Source organism: Micropterus salmoides, unplaced genomic scaffold (genome assembly GCF_014851395.1).
Source record: "Micropterus salmoides isolate LMB-PRFRI ecotype aquatic unplaced genomic scaffold, ASM1485139v1 Ms_hic_scaffold_13, whole genome shotgun sequence".
Classification (NCBI taxonomy): Eukaryota; Metazoa; Chordata; class Actinopteri; order Centrarchiformes; family Centrarchidae; genus Micropterus; species Micropterus salmoides.
In genome coordinates, this window is record NW_024040374.1 from 30,061,580 (window position 1) to 30,084,046 (window position 22,467).

Below are 22,467 nucleotides of genomic sequence, written 5' to 3' on the forward strand. Positions count from 1 at the left end.
TTATATTATTATTATTCTTTCAACTATGCTGAAGCATTGATTCCAACTACAACAACACTGATGAAGACAAAGAACACAAGTGTTTTGCAGCAGATTTCATTTCTATGGTTCGGATGAAGGTGAAGTTTGGATTCATTTATGTTCACATCTGCTTTATATAATGCATTCAATTATTATTAAAATAAACCTTGAATCACCAGCCCCTTTGGCATATAAGAACATTGCTTTTGAAATGGTTGCAGACAAAGAAGACTTTTAAGGACTTTTTTCTTTATGCCACAAATCAGTTTGACATTCTACTAGAAAATATAAATAATAATATCATCTTTATCCTTGTCTGACCTACTGAAAAAAACAACATTGAGACACATTTGGACCCTGAACTGTGGTCCACCAAGCTGTAACATTTGGAGCTGCAACCCCTGGCTATGACCTTAACTGATGACCCTTGAGTGGCCAGGGGCTGAGGACTTAGACAATCTGACAATATGAATGTGATGAGGCCAGGAGGGTGAAGCGACCTTTGTTTTAGAAAATGTCAATAGATGGTACAGTACCTGCAGACTTCCAACAGCAGAGTAGGCTGCATAGGAGAACTGCTGCTTCGGCAGGTCATCTGGGCCACGCTGGTCACAGGGGATCCCGTTTGGCAAGAAACACTGGTGACTAGACCTGTCAGTGATGGTGTTGGGTGTGGAACCAGGCAGGCTGAGCTGCACCGTGTGATTGGACAGATGGACGTCAGTCAAACCAAGTCCCACCCACTGACTGTAGAGGTACCTGGCTCGGGCTTCCTCGCTGTCATCTGATAGGCTGGAGAAAGACCTGGAAGCAGCAGACAAAAATATGCGCCCATTCTGTCATGCAACACAACACAAAAGTTGTGAATTTGAAATTCCTGCACCAATCCATAATTACATCACAATAAAAACCAGCCAAACTACTAGAGCAACAATTAAAGGAGACTGTCTTCCTCCTCTTAGAAGACAAAGAAGAAGCCAACCGGCTTTTTCTGTCAGAGCCTTCCAGGAATAGAACAACTTGAGCCAACTGTTATTTCTTCTCCAAACCTTAAAAGCCTGGTTGATCAGAAATCAACACTTGAATACTTAAACAGTGAGGTGCTTGTGTTGCAAATCTTCCACATGCAGTTGTTCCCTTCCACTGCACACTGTACTAACCTCAGGTCAGCTCTATAAAGATGATCAACACTGGACCATATTAACATTGATACAATAAAATTTCAGCTCACTAGCTTTAAGACTTTAAGCCAGTGACTTTAAGTCAGCTGACTCTGGCCACTCATCAAGTTTAATCTTTTTAGATCTCGAGGTGGTGATGGCGCAGTAGCTAATACACTTGCCTTTGGAGTTAGAGAGATGAGTTTGAATCCACCACTGCCTTTTATCATTTATTTGAGGGTCTGAAAAACAAGATCTGCTCTGGCACTGTGTTACGTTGATTTTTCTCACATCTCCAACATCGGACTTTTAGTGTTGTTATTGGATTCCAAATAATCTTTGTTTTGTGGAATACCTCAGGGATCAGTCCCTGATCCCCATGCGTTTCTCCATTTACGTGTTACCACTAAGAGAAACTATATTATTTTCCATTTTTACACAGATGACACACATTCTTTCGACTAGTAAAAGCAAATTAATTCCTCTCAATCCATGCCTAAATAACTGCCTATATGGGGGTTCTTCTGGTGAGGACAGGCTGGGCAAGTTTCATCTTTGCCCTCTTTTAAGTTGCTTTTTAAAATGTGCTTTTAAAAATACACCTTTTTAAATATGCTTTTACCCACAAGGTACAAGGTACTGTGTACTGTCGATGGGTGGATAAATAACAAGTCACTGAAATGAAAACTGTTACAGTGGAGTGCTGAGGATGAATGATTCTTATTTGACTTTATTTTATCCCTTTTATTTTATTGTATTTTACTAATTTTATATTAAATTTTCATGCTCTTATCTTTTTTTTGTATTATTCTTTACACTTGTTAAAGCACTTTGTAACTTGTTTTTGAAAAGTGCTCTACAAATAAGGATTATTATTATTATTTATTATGAATTAAGGAGTCTCACGTCTTTTAACATCCTTTGTGCTCTGTGGAGGCACCTCTTTTCACTGATATCACTGATGCTCCATAGATTGGTCACCAAGCATCAGTGGCAATTAATTCCTTGCAGTGTATGTCTAAAAGTGTTTTAATATCTTACCATATAACCCCATTTATTTTGTATTTTCTTACTTTCATGTATGATCATTTTATTTGATTCTATTTGCTACTGTTTAAAAGGTACCAAATAAATAAATTGTGTTATTATTATTATTATTACTATTATTATTATCACGTTACCTGAAAATAATTGTTTTAAAATCATGGGAAATCCTTCAGTGCTTCTTGTGATGTCTTGTGATACATGTAATGCTTCTCTGCCCCATTACATGTTCATATACACACAGATATGATGAAGTTTATAACCATGACATCTCAATTGGCTTTTAATGGAAAATCACATAATGACTCTGAAATAAGTATGCTTTTTAAAATGGAAAACCTTAATAAAAGATTCCTTCAAAGACTGAAATGTAAAGGAAATCCATTTGGCACTTCTGGGACAATAATGGCTATGCTTCCGCTAATGGGTCTTTATATGGAAAATAGCTTTTATGTATTTTTTTTCTTTCAGTTTTGCTAGAGCTTGGTAAGTGTTAACCTTTCTCATACACACTTAACGTCTCACAGGACCTGTCAGTCTCTGTCATTCCCAATTTCCTAATTGCATGAAAGACATGTCAATAAAATTTGATCCAGGCCTTATTTGAGTCTCCTCTGCTGGTTTGTTTTGTTCTTGATGTTTGCTGTCTTTATTGTTCTGACTCTGAGAGGACTGGACTCAAAGGTTGAGTAATAAAGATGTTTCCAGAATGGACTGGCTGGTATTTCAGCCTTTCGGCAAATACACCATCCAGCACTGAACAATACCTGGGCCTCAGATAAGACATCTGAATAAAAGATATGGTCTAAAATATACACTTTACCCAAAACCGCAAAATGATAAATAAATAAATATAAATTCCACTATTTCTCATTAATGGGACCATAAAAGCATGAAACTGCAGAGTAAATTTTTTTTTCTCAGACGTATGAGTTCATTTTTAAAACATTTATGTCGGGACAATGTCATGAAAGGTTTTAGTATTTGCATTTTTTCCCATTCATGCATAATATGTCTTTCTTTCTCTGCGGCTAGATTCTTCATCATTTTATGGTATAGAAATAGTTGTAATAGATATAGTTTCGTAGAGTGAGATGAAATTGTTATCAATCTTATGTCTGTGGGTTATGTGCAGAGCTGGAGTCAGAATGCAGTTAGCCTAGCTGAGAGATAAAGACAAGAAGTAAGACAACAGCTACCCTGGCCCTGTCCAAAGTGTAAAAACACCAACATCTCTAATGTTTACTTATTTGCACAATGCATCGTATTTGCTAAACCCATACAGAACACAAAATCTACAAACAAAAGACAAATTGTGGTTTTAGGGAGAGTGTACAATAAGCTAGGCTAAACACGATCCAGCTCTATATTTTTTACCCCAACTAGCCTTGTGGTCACATCTTTTAAATAGTCTAATTAGATACTTTGCTCACTTTCCTGAAACCAGACAAACAATATTGTGTATAACTCCTATTAAATTAGCTGAATAAATTGTAGTCATTTTGATACTGGATCTTATTTAGATGTAGTACCGCACTCTTAAAGAGCATGCATGACAACATCCAGGTTGAAATTATGACAGGGAAACTATGTTGACTTGTCACTTCATAAGACAGAAGTACCTGAATAGCAAAAATGCCTTACAACTTCAGTGTATACACTGTTGTATTTTTTATTATTGTCAAATAACGTACTCTTAAGCCTCAACTTTTACAACGTGATTGCTTATATTTGCTTGCATTCTTAATAATGTTTAATCCAGGTCTACTCTCATTTTTTATTAGTTGTCACCTGTAATGCAAAATAGAGAAATAAATGCATGTCCCTTTAGGACCAACACTTAACAACTCTTTGCTAGCTGCAGGTGCAGAGTGGAGCTGCACAGCCTTCCGACTGTGCTGTGGAATTTTGGAATATAAAGAGATACACGGTGGCCTTTTTGTTTTGTTTTTACCTAGTACATTTTTCTTAAATCCACAAGAGGAGTCAGTGTGCGTAGCCTAAAAAAAACACGTTTTAACTTAAGGTTTGCACTCTGTAGCAAGTTTTGGATCCTAAAGTTGTGTTCCCATGCTGGGCATGAGTTTCCAATGTCAAAAAAATAAACAATAACTAAAAAAACGTGGACAAAGAGCTTGGCTATCCAGACCCTACTGCTATTGTGTAGGTTATTTTGTTTGAACTCATATGAGACCATATATTTTGCTTTCTGAAACAAGATTATGACAGACAGGTGCAAATAACAGGTCTCTTGATCGGTGTCCCTTACTGCTGAGGGAAGTTATCTTTCACAGATTTTTGCTTAATATCGGTTTCTTTAAAAATGCAGTTTAGAATTGTTGTGAAATGCAATCAGACCAACAAGCCATTACAATGAACAATGTGGATTTAGGCCAGGTTGCAAAGCCAATCACACCGCTGTGTGGAATTAAATGAACAGAAAAAGACAAGTTGTTAATCATTTATCACAATAATTTGTATGACAATTAATCATCAACTAAAATTCCACGAGTGTGACAGCCATGGGCATAAGTGGATAATAAACACCATATTCTTTCTATGTATCTATCTGCAAGTGCATGGGCAACATTTGTGTACGCCTGTAGTATTTGTTTCTGTGTCTACTATTGTGTGTGTGTGTGTGTGTGTGTGATATCTATATCAGTCTCAGCAACAGATGGCCCAAACACACAATTCTGCTATTCTCTAGTCAGCAGGCCACGTCTCATAGCTCGCCAGGAGCAGCAGCAGGAGGCGGTGTGTGTGCTGCTGTGTTTTTTTTTTTTATGTGTGTGTGAGAGTGTGTGCGTTTCCGTATGTGTGTGCTTGCAGAGACCTTCATCTATAAGCCAAGCTGTTGGAAGGGCTCCCCGTGGTATGGGACACATGCCCATTTCTGACGACGCCTCATGTCTCAAGTGACTTTGAGTGCATCTCTGTTTGCGTGTGTGTGCCGATCTACACAGCTGTGTGTTTATGACCGCGTCTTTATGTCTGTTTTTTTTGAGGAACATGTTACCTTTATATCATGCAGTTGTCATGTTGACAAGACTTTCTACCCATCCCCCATTTCCTCAGTTTACATTTGTGTGTGTCTACAATAGTGGTGCTATTCAGATCTTTTATCCATCCATCCATCCATCCATCGTCAACCGCTTATCCTGCGTACAGGGTCGCGGGGGGATGGAGCCAATCCCAGCTGACATCGGGCGAAAGGCGGGGTACACCCTGGACAGGTCACCAGTCCATCGCAGTTCAGATCTTTTAGTTACGTAAAAGTAGAAATGCCACAACAAGAAAGACAAAAAAACTAAACTGATAAAACAAAAATTTCTGCATTCATATTTTAATTTTAGCAAAACTATTATTAGAAAGTATCAGCAGTAGACAACAGGAAAACTCCTTTCAAGCTTACAGTACTAGCCAATAGTTGTAAATAAACAATAGATTATGTAAAATGAAGGGAGTTCAAGTAGTCTGTAAACACCCAGAGTCTAGAGAAGAGGTCTAGTAAATACGCCACAACTAAAAATAAGTCAGAAGTTCTCGTCGGATGGTCAAATAGCTTTGGAACCCCCCCCCCCCCATCAACCCCAGGAGAGAAGGGAGCAATGGTTTGAACTTCTCTCTCTAACTGTCTTTTGTCATTCTTGACACAATTATTTTATGTCACTTTTTATGTGAACAACCAAGTGCAACAGTATGAATGCCTTCCTGGAGAGACTGTGCGAAAAGTAAGACAATTATATCCATACTCTGCATGAGCAGAACATGTGAGTTATCTGCCTGTTGTCATTCTAATAGCTCTTTCAACTCATCAGTCTAACAGGCATGCAACATGTAACTAAAAATTTAAAATGTGGCTACACAAAGACAAATAAGTTGATTTTTTTATGTGGACATGCAGATCATAAATGCATACTTTGCCAAAGATAATTTGTCTGTTTGTCTTTCAAAGGAGATGGTGCTAAAATGATGCTGATGGCTTTGAAGCAACATTACCGTTCCCCAACTTTAATCATACAAAAGCCTGTAATTACAGATGACGAAGAGCAGGCAAAGACACTGCTTAACCCTAGTTACGGTTGCTAAGCCATAGTGGGACAATCACTGTTCAGTGGGGGGATTTAGAACAATGAAATAGTCTATATTTAAATTTGTGTAACATTATGTCTCGTATCATCAACATCATGTATATTCCCTGTCGACAGAGAAATTGTGGTTTCACTCTGTGCCGTTTAGGAGATAGTCTTCTTTTTTGTTTTTTCATTATTTCTTGTGCAGAGATTTCCCATCACTGTTGAAATCTGACACCTGAATTTATCAGGACAAACAGGAAGAATGTATGATGTCTCAATTCTTGTGAAGGACACTGGTCACTCAGCACAGTAGGCCACAGCGCCATTTTGTGATTTAGTTTATTAAAATTTTAATGGATCCATGTTTCAGACTCCAATAAACCTGCCATTTCAGAAGGTTACCATCCCATCAATGTCATGTGGAGATGTAACCTGTTTTAAGGCAGATTGCTCTCCTTCCTGACATTTTCTTCCAGCTAATAGGATGTGCATGGATATCATGTACATCATCTGCATTTATTTTGGGGGAAATTATTCCAAAAAGCTGCCTAAACTTCAGTAAGTAAATCTGTGTCATTGTCATGCTGTGTAACATTTCCCATGCCTGCAGAGATGCTCTGATTGTTTTGAAGTGTTAACAAGCTGTATTTGAAGCCCCGCGACTGTCTTTATCTGAAGAGTGGATTGAATCCTCTCCTCTGAAGCCTCTACCCCACAGAGAACGATGAAAAACTGTTTATCCAAACTTCAGCCAGCTGCAATTGTTTCATAAAAGCCTTTTTTAAACGTTTCATATCTTGACACTTTGGCATCTAAGCTTTAATTATAATAATAATTATTTATTCTCAGTATCACTGACAGTTCAAAGTCTGGTCCCTAACTCCCAAGCTTGCAAGTCAAAAGCTTTTGTATTATTAAAGTTGGGGAATGGTAATGTTGCTTCAAAGCCAAGTCTTTAGCATCATTTTTAGCACCATCTCCTTTGAAAGACAAACAGACAAATTATCTTTGGCAGAGTATGCATTTATGGTCTGCATATTCTAAAAGCTAAAAAAATCGACTTATTACTTTTTGTGTGGCCACATTTTTACTACATGTTGTATGCTTGCTATAATGATGAGTTGGAAGAGCTATTAGAATGACAAAAGGCAGATAAATCACATGTTCTGCTCATGCAGAGTATATCTAGAGGATATAATTGCCTTAGTGGGAGCTCTGTGTGCCTTCTTGGGCCAAGCAGACTTGGAATATGAGTCGCTGTTGCCTCTGCTGGCAGCTGCTGAGGATAATATATTCCTATAGCACACAATCATTTTAATAGCTTATCCATTTGTTCAGGAGACAATTGATTTTCTCTGTTTCCATACACGTTAGTCACATTTGATTTCTCTCATCCCATTTGCATTTGTCACATTTTAAGAGCGTGGCGCCTGTGCTCAGGCTCCATGATAGGAAATCTTTATTCAGGTGCCAGGGCTGGTGTTAAGGTGGAATCTAAGTGATGACGGAGGCTGCCAATAAAGAAGATTCAACACATCACTGGATGTTCTATGCAGTGTCATATAGTATAACTGAGAAGGGAGGAATTAGAAAGGTACATCACCCGACAGTGTAATCACTGATACTAGGACCTGGGTCGATTCTGGTGCAGTGTGGCTGAAGACCTACGCCAAATTACAATTAAAGTAATCCGTAGCATTCTCATAAATAGATAAATGTAAGAATTACTAGTTGGACAGATATAACAGAGTAGAGATAACTATATTCAGTTAATGAAAAAATAAAAAATTCTGCCTGTTTTTTAATAATAAAGATAACTATAGTTATAGGCAATAACACCTGAGCTTAAGAGACAACCGAATAAAACAGCATTCAATGACCACATCACTGGCTTACTCAGTTAGAATGCATCTTTATGGGCCACCCACACCAATCTGTGCTGTTAAAAATAAATTGGACCATTTACCTTGGTTACTTGAGTTTGAGCTTACTAAACGGTTAATGGATGTTTCTATGTGACAATGTGCTTACATTCATATGTAAGCTGATCATACGAATGTGAACAGATTTAGTTAAACTGTCTGTAACTGCACTGCAATTGAGTCATGCGGAAGAGCAGAGGTTATATTCAAGCCTTGGCTACGTTACAGACGATACTGCATTGACATCAGTCCCGCGATATTTCGTAAACCACCCACCCTTCCACCATGTTCTGATGAGGAAGTCATTGAGAATAGGGACTATCTGTCTGCAGGTATGTCCTACTGGTGGGTGGGGTCACGTCAAGGGTATAAAAAAACTGTTGTAATTATGAAAATGCAATCCAATTGTCAATCAAAATGTCAGTCTAGTGATTCGGATACATCTTTCTCTAAACTTTGTACCACCTGGAAAAATTGGGTGAGCCATGGCAGACATGTTTTAGGGGAGACCATTTTAAATGATATGTTTAACATTGAGGGGGTCAGTTTGATCATTAATGAATTATTGTACAGACAGTAAATGGCACACACTTAACATCTGCTATAGCAAAAAGGAGACAGACAGACGCACAGTGTCAACAGTTCTAAGACACAATGTCCTTTTAAACCGTTTACCTCTCCTCAGATGAAGCCGCTATTACACACTCAGGTTGGCAAGCTGCAAGGACCTTCCACAATACTGCATTGTGAATTGCTGTACTGCACAAGGTGAAAAATGAGAAAGCAGCAGTGCTTGAAGTGGGAAAAAAATAAGTGCCAGTCCTCCCCTCATTCACATGTTGGTGTGTGTATTGGCTGTTATTACAGTATAACAGTATTACATCCTGAATTTATACAGTGACTAAATGATACCAGAGGATATTACTGATGTTCATAACATGCAGTATGTTTATTTGACCAGGGGAAAACCATTGCATTTATTCTAGTAAAAAATATTAAAGATTTTTGTAAGGTTAATTTAACGTTACTTAGTCTTGCACCTCACACAGTGCTCCCCTCATTTGTTCCAAATGAGGTATAAACAAACAATATTTATTTAATAGGAGAAGTATTATTGCACTGAACAAAATTATAAACACTTTTGTTTTTGCCCCCATTCATCATGAGCTGAACTCAAAGATCTAAGACTTTCTCTATGTACACAAAAGGCCTATTTCTCTCAAATATTGTATAAGCATGTATATAAGCATCTGTATGGTGGCTTTCTTACCAACAACACTTTCTGTTTTATTTATTTGTTGTTGAGGATAGTGTGGCAGCCATGAGTCTAACACAGCAGTGATAAATGAAGACAGAGTTCAGAGATAGACTGACTTAGAATAAAGCAGTAGTTAAAGAACTGCTTCTCACTGAATGTAAAACAAGGTCCAGTGTTGCTATGTTCAGATAGACTGCTGAATAGCAATGCACATGTAAACACACTTCTGTACACTGTACAATTAACCTTCAACCCCCCTGAACAAATATTACATTTTGATCTCTGAGTCCTGGTAATAAGGGCAGTCAGGAGATGAGAAAGCGGGACAAGAAAAAAAAAGCAGTGCAGTGTTAACCCATTATAGCCTGGTTTATACAAGTCTGTTGGGGACTTGACTAATTACTGAATTTAACCCCACCATTTGCATTACATGAATCCCATTTCGTCGGGTAATGAAATTCACTGAACTCAGAGTTTTATCTGTATCCCAGGAACACGTCATCAAGTTCAATCACTATGGCTAAATTATTGGACCGTTTTAATTAGCAAGAGACCTATTTGAAGGCAGATATTTTGAATTATCATAGCAGGAAATCCACAAGTGTATCTAATTCATTTTAAATGTCTGTTATGTTCTATACAGGTTTTCCTGTTGGCCATCCCAATGAACCAAAAAGCACAACAGTTTTATTAATGTTTTTATTTACACCTGTGCTTTTCCAGCTATGACATATCAAAATGTCTGACGTTAAAAGGTCTATGGGCTACAGAGTGAATACCTTAGATTCAGCAGGGGTATCAACAACAAAATAGTTATACTCATTGCTTGAAGATTGCCCAGATTTGGCAGGAAGTTTAGAAGCAACCCAAACAGCATTATTAGACTGACACCTGCAACACCTAACACCTGCAAGACTGATATTGCCAAAGGTACATCTATGCCATCTCTCAAGGTGTAAATGAATACAACACACACACACACACACACACATAGTAATTGGATTGGCCAGACCGCGTCTGGAAGTGGATCTCAGCCAGGGACAAAGGCAATCGGTGCAGTTTGACCACAAGTTGAAAGGTCACCCAACTCTACATCTCCTTGTTGTCTTAAACAAGGAAAATGACAAGAGTTACTTTTGCCCTTCTTTAGCAAAATAAATTAAGTACAGTGCATATAACAGGGCTGTTTCCCTTAACCAGTGATGCACCATGTTTGTTGACAAGAGTCAGAATCAGAATCAAAATCAGCTTTATTGCCAGGTATGTGTACACACATGACAATTCAACTATAGATTATACATTGCTCAAGATGTGCTTACTTTATACAATAATACAATAATAAAATACAATAATATAATCAGACACAGGCTACAGTATAGAGAACACGTATGTACACAGTATAAAGAAAAACAAAATAGACAGATTGAGACAATAGTGCAATGAGCAGAGTGCAAAGGATGCACAAGTAAATTATTATTACCGTTATTATTATTATTATGTACATGTGAGAAATACAGGTGCATACTTGTACACATGTACACAGTACAATGGAGCATAGTGCACAGGATGCTGGAATAAATATGTATTATGTGCAGGTATTATGTACTTGAGGTAGGTGGATATATTCTGTTACATGTGAGATCTAGTCACAATGTGTGCAGAAAAGGATGTAAAAAGTTGCAAACTGCAGTGATCTGATGTCATGATCAAGATAATATATTAAAGGCCTTGGAAACTTGCACCTCATGCCCAAATGAGATGTTCTACAAGGCATTCACAATTCCACCAGAGCAACTTCCCGCCCATAACCTCACAGAGAAGTGACAATTGTCTCTGCAGCAAGCAATGGCTCCTCTCACTCCCTCTCAGTCTCCTGCTCTCTCTGCTTTGTGTGTCAAATGTTTAGCTCTTCCTACATGTATTAGGTGTAGTGTATTTGTCGCATTGGAAGCGAGGCTTTGTAAATTGTAAACTTGACTCCTCACCATGGAAACTCAATCTGGACCAACCAGAGGACTCTTAAACATCAGATCTCTCTCATCTAAAGCTGTTCTAGCAAATGATTTAATATCAGATTATCATATTGATCTATTTTGTCTAACAGAAACCTGGCTGGGTCATGAAAAATATCTTAGCTTTAATGAATCCACTCCCAGTCATATAGACTCACATTCCTTGAGGCTCCAGCTGAGGAGGTAGAACTGCAGCTATCCTCGACTCAAGCCTATTAATCAATTCTAAACCTAAATTAAATTAGAACTCATTTGAAAGTCTTGTTCTAAGTCTTTCACACCCAACCTAGAAAACTCTACATCCCATTCTATTTGTATCAGTGTACTGTACTCCTGGTCCATATTTTGAGTTTTTATGAAGTTTAGTCTTTAAAAGAGATAAAGTAATTATTGTAAGTAATTTTAATATCCATGTGTAATTTGACAATGGTAGCCTTGGTACTGCGTTTGTCTCATTAGATTCAACTGACTTCTGTCAGAGAGTGTTTATAATCCCACTCACTATTTTAACCACACCCTCGACCTTGATCTGCCATATAGCATTAAAATTTAACATTTAATTCCAAAGATCCCTTTTATCTGAACACTATTTAATAATTTTATTAACTTGTCTGATTCCATCAGCATTTCATTCAATACCATTCCATACCGTCTCAATTTAACAGAGGACTACTATGCTAACAGTCCCTCCCAAATTGATCATCTTGTTGATAGTGCTGCAAGGTCACTGAGAATGACACCTGATGCTGTTAACCCTTTAAAACAGAAGATAATGAAACAAAGAGAGTTAGCTCCATGGTACAACACCCAAAGTCACAAGGTCAAGCAAATGTCGTTTTTGAAAGGAAATGACATTCCTTGGATGAACCTTGCTTAAGCTGGTAATTTAGTCTTAAAACATATGGAAACACCCTTGGAAATGCCAGATGTGGTTTTACTCATCATTAATACAGGGAAATAAGAACAACCCCAGGTTTCTTTGCAGCACTGTAACCAGGCTGTAGCTGAGTCACAGTTCTATTGAACCATGTATTCCTATAGCCCTCAGTAGTAACGACTTCAGGTGCTTCATCGATGATAAAATTCCATTCACTGAATTCAGTTGTTACAGACAAAATTCATCACATGCCACTGTCAACCATTACTGATTCATCTTCAAAATCAGGAACCCTAGAAACAGCTGTAAAACATGTTCCTCCCAACAATCTTCACCAACTAACTTAAATGATTTCTTCTTCTAAACCATAAACCTGTCTCTTAGACCCCATCCCAACTAGGCTGCTTAAATAAGTTAATACCCTTTGTCGGTACTTTACTAGATACGATCAATATGTCTTTACTAACAGGCTATGTACCATCACATCCTACAACAGACTTGAAATATTTACTTCCAGCATTCCTTAAGGACGGAAAAACCAGGTCCCAGTTTGGGAGACACCATCTCCACATTTAAAAGTAGGGTTATGACTTTCCTCTAACAAAGCTTATAGTTAGGGCTGGCTCAGGAGAGCCCTGAACCATCCCTTAGTTATGCTGCTATAGGCCTAGACTGCCACAAGACTTCCCATGATGCACTGAGCTCCACTTCCTCTCCATCTGTATGCATTCTTATCCATTAAATGAATGTTACTAACTCAACTTTTTCCTCCATGTTTCTGCTTAATACCAGCTGCTACAGTTAATTATCCATTGTCCTTTGTATTATCATTACTATTACTACTGAGATAACTTCTATTATGATTTAATGATATAAATAAAATGTAATTGAATTGATTGGATCTGTACCTCCTCCCTAAATGAGACAACCAATTGTAGACCAATGGTGGACTATTATGTTCAAGCAGCCCTCATCAACTTGAAAATGAAATATTCTGCTGATAAAATTGGTAAATCCTAGTTGTAAACTTTGACAAGTTTCATCATATTTGAGTTTCAATACTCAAATTTATTAAAAGTTGTGACTGTCAACTATGATCTTCTATTTTCTATGGTTGCTGTAACTGAAAGTTATACCACCAAATGAATACACTGTTCACTGGCTTGTCCATAGATGTAGATAGATTGTCAGGCTTTCTCAAAGTGTCAGTATTTGACGCCCTGAGATGGGAACATGTTGGGGCTAACATGGATTGTCTGAGAAATTCATTAAAAAAGTTGACCGTCACACAATGGATTGAGCCGCACTAGTTTTATCTTCCAAATTCAGGCAATAAAGGTTGCATCTCTCAGCCATGTTTTAAATGTCTAAAGATCCTGGTCTTGTTGGTCTGTTGTGACAAATACAGTCTAAACATTCTTAATACAAATGATCCTGTCCCTGAAGTAAGGCACAACTAGCATATGTGTAGAGTGTGTTTAACAGTTATCCATTGTCCACCTGTAAATTATTCTGCTCTGCACAAAAACTCCATAATTAAAGGTGGCCACACATTATGTTGTTGATATATGGTTAAATAATAATGCCAGCTGATGAAGTCTGTCTTTTATAGAAAGACATTGGTATGAATTTGACACCTACAAGCTTACCTCACCAATAAGTAGCTTTTTAAATAATACCCATCTTGTCTGCTAAGCCTGCCCTTGGGTCCCAATTTGTGCACTTACACATATAGTGGATTGTACCTGTTCCAGGTATAACAATAGCATATGGCAGAATTCCCCATAAATGCTGACACCACCTGAGGGGGTTTAGTGTCACATTCAAGGACACTTGCATAGAACACACGGTGGCTGCTGCACACAATGTGGACTTTTCGCCGAAAATGAGACTCGCAGACATTCAGTAATGGGATAGTTTCTGTAAAGCATTCTGTAATGCATTCTAGGTGTATGAATTAAATTTATTACTTTTAGGAAACTATGGATCTTATTGAATGACATTGCATGCATGCACAGTATATTAAGAACATTTGGACTGTAAAAATAAATTGTCGGTCATGTTTTCAATATTTCCGCTGGCTTCCTGTTCATTACAGGATTGATTTTAAAATCTTACTTTTAACTTCTAAATGCCTTAATGGATTGGCTCCACTGTACTTAACGGAGCTTCTTCATGTTCATACTCCAGCTAGAGTGCTGAGATCCGCCAATCTCCTCCTCCTGGATGTCCCCAGAAGCCGACTTAAAACCAGAGGTGATCGAGCTTTAGTGTAGCTGCCCCTAACCTGTGGAACAACCTGCCAGTCATTTCAGAACCGCCCCAACTCTCGAATGTTTGAAAACACTCTCCGCTGACTGGATCCCTGTTTTGAATCTGAACGCTCATGATCATGACTAATGAAGTGATCAAAAGATAAGAGGGTAATATGACATGCACATCATTTACTGAGAACAACATAACTAATAATACTATAACATGACGGCTGAGGTACTAGCATGTCTTTGTTTGTTGGCCAGCTGTGATAATGGCAGGAAATGGGTATTGTGCATTCAACTATGAAATTCAATCAAAACTCTAGCTAAATAGCTATGAATGTATATTGCACAGAGCCCTCCCTGACTTTGTCGATATAGCTCGCTGTTCCAGCACTTGAAGCAGTTGGGTAAATTTTTGATGAAGTTTACATGATTCTTATATTTTTTGGATTGTAACCACATGGTTGAATGCACTTATTGTAAGGTGCTTTAGATAAAATAAATCAGCTAAATGAATATAATGTTTTATCTTAGTACTATACTAAGAATGTTATGTTTACAAGTGGCACTATTACGATCATATTAGGATACAATTATTTAGTCGCATTTCTAGGTTAACCTTAAATATAGGGTTATCCAATACAGCACCACAGAGGAGATCCTTAAAAAATATCTTTGAATTGAATCCACAACTCTGATAGAGTTTAGACAAAAAAAGATCTGATGTTTTCGCCTGCCAGTATTTTTAGTCTCCTCAGAGGAGTGGAAGCTTCAGTGGTCATTTAAGTCACATACTTCTTCACTTTTCCACTCAGTCAAGTGTAAAATATTGTTGGGTATATTTTGAGTTTTTGTCAAATTTTAGATTTTCCATCCATCTTTTTTTATGTGCAAACTGAAAGTGTCTGTCCGTGATGGTAGAGGTGCTGACTGGGCACAACTAAACCAATGACCCGAATGCATGGATTTCATTTCAAGTGTCAGAAGACTTACATTTAACATCAGACTCTGACTGTACAATTACATATAAATGAATGTCTTTTACATTCAAGCGCTTGTCAAATGAGTTCACACAATGCTGACTAAGCCTCACTGCCATGTAGATCTAACTGTATTGGCAGTATAGGGGAGTTTTTAAATGTGGTGTCTGTGGTGACATTCACGCGCTGGCTCACTGGTAATGAGTTTTACGTCAACCAGCAGTGATTGGTTTGCCAGAGCTGAACATGTTGTATTCATGTCAATAAAGCAACTTGAATTGAAAGTGAATGGAGATGAGCAACATGGGTCTGGCGCAACTGTAGTGACAGAGCAGGCTAAAGCAGCTAGGAGTATGGCAGAGCCTATGGCAGAAGAAACCTGAGAAGCGTCCAAGAAAAGTTTCAGATGCTCCAGATTAAAAAGAAACTCTGCGTTCAGAGGAAGGATTACAGTGAAAAAAGAAAGAGATCGATGGTGAGGACAAACTTGGATAACCACTGGTGTAGCTTTTCGTTATTGGAAAGCTCTGTTAGCCCTGGGCCGCTCAGACATCATTATTGACAGTGTTTGTGCAATTACTCTCACAGCCAGAAGCGGAGACAAAGGGTCCGCAATGCAGGTTTAACATTCCAAAGGCACACTAGTGTTACTTTCATCAGACGAAAGTAAACGAAATATATTTAACAACCTTATTATCCCTGACGAAAATGAGACGAAGCCGAGACGGAGACAATGTCCTTAAACGCTGACTGTGACTATATTAACATGCAGTATTGTTGAAAAATGAAAAGACTAAAATTTAATTTATAAAATAAAAGCGTTAAATGAATAAAATAAATAAATAAAAATAATATCTCAGTGTAATGAGGAGACAAAATATTATGGGCCCTCTGAATTTTCACTTGAACAGTGTTCATTTAGCGGTATTTTTTTCTTCCTGTGCTTTGAACCGGGGCGACGCCTGGCGCGGGAGGAAAACCTTACTGTGGAGGATGCAAACTCTGGTGACACAACATGCTGGGGAGACAGAGGAGCTTAGATATCAGCTCCCTTAAAAGCATGATTTGTGATATTTTGGGGGGGGGGGTCTAAAATATTGACCGCTTGCTTTATTGCCATTAATCTCTATATTTCTCTATCATCATGGATCATGCAGAGTGTCAGACTTCATCCAGCCAGAGGGAACTATCATCGACCGTCTGCAGCGGGCTGGTCGCTCCGCAATCTCCTCTCCCTGGTCCTCTCCGGTGCGCTGTGAACGGCTCGTGATCGTTCCCTCTGGCTGGATGAATATTACACATGATCCATGTAGGCCTACTACTGCAGCTGCATCGCATGATTTCCTGCGATTAATCAAGATTAATAGCATTGCTGTGCGCAAAATTGAATAATGAATTCAAAAGTAGTGTATGTATTGTGCACTTTTAATTTAAATGTACTGCTATATACACAAAAGTGCAATAACATGTGGTTTGAAAACACTTTAAACAAATAAGGGGCTTTTTACTCCCGTACACAGTAGCAATAAAATATTTCTTGTAAATCTCAACTTAAACATTAATGTAATCAAATCAAATTTGAAACCAAGGCTATTTGCCACTGCCAGGGCATTAGCTTTTTTTCTAGCTTGTTAAAACAAGTTAGAGTCCAGGCACCTTCTGAGCAACTGGTTAACACATATAAATCTTCTTCTTTTTCTGAACAGGTATCCGCAGAAACATTGTCCTTTTATCAGGGAGCAGCATAAACAGTTTATGTTCAGTAGCAAGTGTCCCTGTCAGAGTGAGGTGAGGTGGAAGAGCACAAGGCGTAGCGACATGCGGGCACGTTCCTGTGAAACTGTTGCGGTCGCGCTCGCCTGATCTGATGCACACACCCGCCCGCTAACGGAGTTGAAATGTCTTGAACTTTTTGTACGTGACGCTCAGCACAAGAGAGACTGATCCTGGCTGTTTGTGAGTTTCCAGAATCCATTACTGTTTACTAAATATGACATCAACAGGAGGGAATTCGCATGGCAGAGCATCGCTGCAAAACTAGATGAAGGCCTATCAGGTAAAGATATGTAGCCTTAAGTTAAATAGGCTGCAGCTGTGTAGCGCACAGAAGACGTTGCCATGGTTACCATTCATAGAGCGCCTGCCGTTTACCCGCCGAGTGCCGTCTTACTTCTCCCGCACGCTGCATCCAGCGTAGTCTGCCGAAGCCTCCCTCCACTGCTTGTTTGGGTGGGTGGTTAGCGGGCTGATCAACATCCCGCCCCTCCTGTGACCCACGGTTTGACAGTATGTGTATTCAGAGTCAGTGAGCAAGGGACTTTCAAAACAATAAAACTAAAACCTGCGTTAACGTGAGATAAAATAATTGTCGGTGTTAATTAATTAATGCATTAATGCGATAACGCGCCCAGCCCTACTTTTAATAATTATATCACGCTCTGAGGATTTTAATTATTAAGCGCAGTGTCCTGGCTGTGTTCATAAGACGCATGAACTGTTACACAGGGATGACCGGTATGTTTCAGTAATTTCAGTCAGTCTACAATCATTTATCATTAAGCTATAAGAGCATAAATACAGAAACATGTTATTAGATATTTTTATCCTCACTTAGCAGGTGGCTGCCCCCTCTACTGACCTTTTTTGTCTGCTTTTTGTTGATGGGCAGGGAGTGTTCAGCTGCCTGTTGAGGAGGTTGATGAGAGTGGTAAGAAAACCAAAATAAAAAGCTGAAAAATGCTAAAACGCTACATAGTGTTGAGGGGAATTGCAGAGTTGGTGGCAGTTCCTTGTGGGTTCATCACTAGGAGTGACCCCTTTCATGTTACACAGTGATTTGATCCACTGGAAATTTTTAAATATTGATTAATGCAGCTGTACAAAACAGTACAGTGATTTGGTAATGCAATGATTGGTTGAAGCACAAAGGGACTGTTTGAGACTAGGCACTCGACACAACAGGCGTGAAACAAAAACACCTTAAATCCTACTGCTTCAACAGGAAAACTATTGCCTTTTCAATATGACTCTAAGTGGTGTGACAGCTTAAAGGAAATTCAACTCAGTTCAACAATGGTGCCCCTGAATGCAATTGCTAACAGTCTCATGTCTTTTGTCAAATGAATATTCAGAAATTAGTCTTTATTGATTTAAGAAGAAAATCTGAACCATTCAGACTATTGAAATGCAAATCAATAACCAGTAGTCTTGAAAGTTAACTGTTACAGCTATTGTCTGTGTGCATAAATGCTCTTTACGTATTTATGTGGTGCACTGGGCATGTGGCTGCTCAGCTGCATGAAGGCTGCAAGTTCAAATGTCAGTGCTTTATTTATAGCAACCAGAACATGGCAGAAATACTGGATTGCACAGAAAAGCATGGCAGAGAAATGAAGGCTACACAGAACAGGAGGGAGAATTTAAGTTCCTTTGCAGTAATTTGTAAATGACAAAACAGATTCTTCAAGAGATTTGTTGAAATGTGTCATGATGTTATATGAACTGAAGAAGAACATCTGCAGAGCTAAAAGCCTTTACCTTTCTCAGTAACGAGAGTGTATGATACAAATAACTGAGACATGTTTGACATGCTGGCATCACATTTGGTGCTTAGTTTTATCTAGGACTTCAATGATTCTAGCTTGAAAGATATGGGACTAGTATCTCTCTAAAAGCCCCTTGTTTGCCAAAGCAGACAATTTCTTATCAAACACCTAATCTTTTGGATCTCAACATTTGTTTATTGGGATATTGCCATTCTTGGTGCTTTGATTTATCTTTGTTGAAATAACCAGGCTAAAAACAATAGCGCAATGTGAATGTCAAACTTCAAAGGGACGATCTTATCATTTCACTTTGCATTTTGATGTTGGGAAATGCCCACATTTGGTTTTTGGAAGCAGATAGGACCATGGTTGAAGGGCGTACATTCCCCTTACACAGACATACGCCTCCGGTGCGTGACTATTCATGTATGTATGTGTTTAAACCTAATAATCAGAATCAGGTTTATTGCAGAGTAGATTTTCATTTTTTTTACAGAGAATCTGTCTTGTTGTTTTGATGTATAATAATAACCGTAGCTAGAGAGAAAACGCAAGTACTGCAGGTCGAGGAGCACAAATAGAAAACTGACAATAAAAAATGAAGACATTTTATAAAAAATAATTTTTAGAACTTTCCTGCCCGCCCTAAAACTGAAGTTTGACACTTACTGTGAACTGTGAACCAGGGTTTGTCACCAGAGTTGTGTTATAACTCACCCTGGTGCGTGCACCGAAGCTGATGTATTGCTGAAAGTCTGTGAAGGGAAAACTAAAAATCCGCTGTGGTGAAGCCAGAATGCACCTGTATTTGGAAAGCCTGTGTGAAATACAGCAGCCCTGTCAGTAACTGCCTTCTTTTACTCACTTAAGTCAGAGAATTAAACTTTTTACCATGGTGTCGCCACTACCAATTAAGCTAAAATGAAAAATGCTACAACAACATTGGAAAGCCAAGAACAGTTCCAACACTAGCCAGCACAACAACCAAAATTTGAAAGACTCTCAACTAATTCCTACTAATGCCGTTTTCCCAGTACCAGCTCAACTCACCTTGACTCACCACGACTCAGTTTGGCCGTCCTCCGTTTTCCATTGCAGATAATACCCAGAGATGTAGCTGGTTGTCATAGCGACCCCACACACAACTGCCGAGACGTAATGTTCAATGCAACACACACACACCAGCATCCCACACACAGCTGTCTCTTTAGTTAAAACGTTTCAACATTCCTCAGAATGTAAAGACAGATAAGCGGTATGAAAACCTTCCAGCTGTGTTTTCCTCTGCTGCAGCGGTCTGTGTGACGGCGGGAGCAGAGGGCTCTGTGAGCGGCCGGCCGGCCGGCCTCACACGCTCCTCCCACGGGCTGGCGCAGGCTTCCCCCGCCGCCACTTACGGAGCTCCTCAACTCCAAAAAACTTTCAAGCAGATTCTTCTCTAAAACTGTCAATATTCGAAATCTACACAGTTGATTTCTCACCTTAAACATTCTCAGAAGTGGATTTAGTGATGAAATAACGTGTGAATTGTAAAATTGTAAAATATAAAACTTTCTTATGCTGGCACACAATGATGATGAAGTGAATAGTGCCTATTCTCTCTGACCAATCAGCAGTCTGCTGTGTTTTCACGTCACATTTTATTATCACCTGAGCTCGATTGGAACCTCGACGGAGGTGATACAAAAAAAAAAGTACATGGTAGCAGGTACAGGTACAGCTTTTCCACAATGGAAAACCAAAAAAAGGCAAGGCGAGGCTGGTCGAGTTGGTACAGTGCAGTGGAAAAGGGGTTTAATACTGCTGAAACTGTCACACTTTACCCGATTTACATAGACATAAGGAGAAAAGGAGCATGTAAAAGAAGGAGAAAGCACTGATACGTTTAGAGTGTGGAGGCCAGTGGGGATGTTTTATCAGATCAGGCCAGGTTTCTGACTTAGTGTGGCTGTAAGTCGCTGCAGGTTACACTGGGGGATATGACCCGAGCTCCTGTAAAATGGATCAGTGACACTGGGTAGCATAACAACATACATAAAATGTAGAACTTTTAAGCTAATGTCTGTCATTACCACTATTATTTATGTTACCAGCAAAGTTAACTGCATTAAGCCTCATTTAGAATAGAATTGAGGACGTTGAGCAGACATACGGATTTTATTAAAACATGGAACATCCTCACACCTGCAATATGGACTGATGTAAAAAGAGCTGCTCCCGGTTTAATTCTGCAAAAATGGTCCACAGTACACTGACTTTCGATCCTAAGACCTCTGACACATCATAACGTTTTTCCATAATAACTGGATTGAGCTGGTGGTATGCTAACAAGTGACATTTGCATACGTCCAGTCTCTTTGTTGCACACACAAGAGACTTCTGAAGGAGAAAAGATGGTTGCCGTTTTGTTGTAAACCTGTGTGATGTTTTGACAGCAAAACACACTTTGAGCCCATAAAGCTTGCAGCAGTTGTGTTTTTCTGCTGAAGAAAAGGAAGGAAAAGAAGTTGAATCTGTTGTAAGGAAGGAGTTGCATCCAATGCTTTATGTACTGTACAGAGAGAGCAGTGAGTTAGAAATCTTGGCAAATGAAGTTGTCAGTCAACAGAAGTTTAATTTAAAGCTGCAATAATCAATATGTTCTATATTAACAACGACTATGTGAAATGTGAAAGGGGTTGCTTGATGAACCCATAGAAATCACTTGACTCTGCAGTTCCCCTCAGGAGATATGGAGCCGTTATAGTCCCACTACATTTCAAGACACAGCAGGCAGGTGTTTTTTAGTAGTGAAAAAGCTCTGATAAACTCACTGTACACTACCTGCCCAACACCAAGCAGCAGACAGGCAAAGTTCGCCACAATTGTATATTTCGCAGTGTTGGGACCACTGGAGCTCCACAGATGAATTTGTTCATTTGAGGGTCCTAAAACTGAGCCACTGAACTCACTCATAATCCTTAGGTATTCAAACCCAACTTTCAGCTATTTTTTTCCTGTGATGTCATCAAGTCAAAAAAATGGGTCAGGCACCCTTTGTTTCACTTTTTCACCTGGACTCATCTGGCTCTCTGAAATTCGGCTCACGTCTCGGACCTGCGGCCAAGGTTATCTCTGCAGTTCAGCCTGCCCGGAGCGGTCACACCGAGCTGAACTCTTACGGCAGCAAGGCGAGAGCTTGCCTGAGATCCCAGCAACACAAAGACTGCCAGCTAACTTCACATGCTAACAGGAGGACAAAGCAAGAGCTGTTAACTCTGTGAGGAGAACAAAGAACGGAGTGACCAGCTTCCTCCAAAATCTACAAGGGG

The 22,467-nt window shown here is 39.0% G+C and overlaps 1 protein-coding gene across 1 annotated transcript in view; it reads right to left on the reverse strand.

The window, feature by feature from the left end:
• The window catches only part of LOC119901248 (inactive N-acetylated-alpha-linked acidic dipeptidase-like protein 2), a 755,283-nt gene that overhangs the window by 278,327 nt on the left and 454,489 nt on the right, over positions 1–22,467 (reverse strand). The window contains exon 6 of the mRNA XM_038716832.1: positions 558–825. Within this exon, the coding sequence (XP_038572760.1) occupies positions 558–825 (268 nt within the window). The remainder of the gene's footprint in view (positions 1–557; positions 826–22,467) is intronic.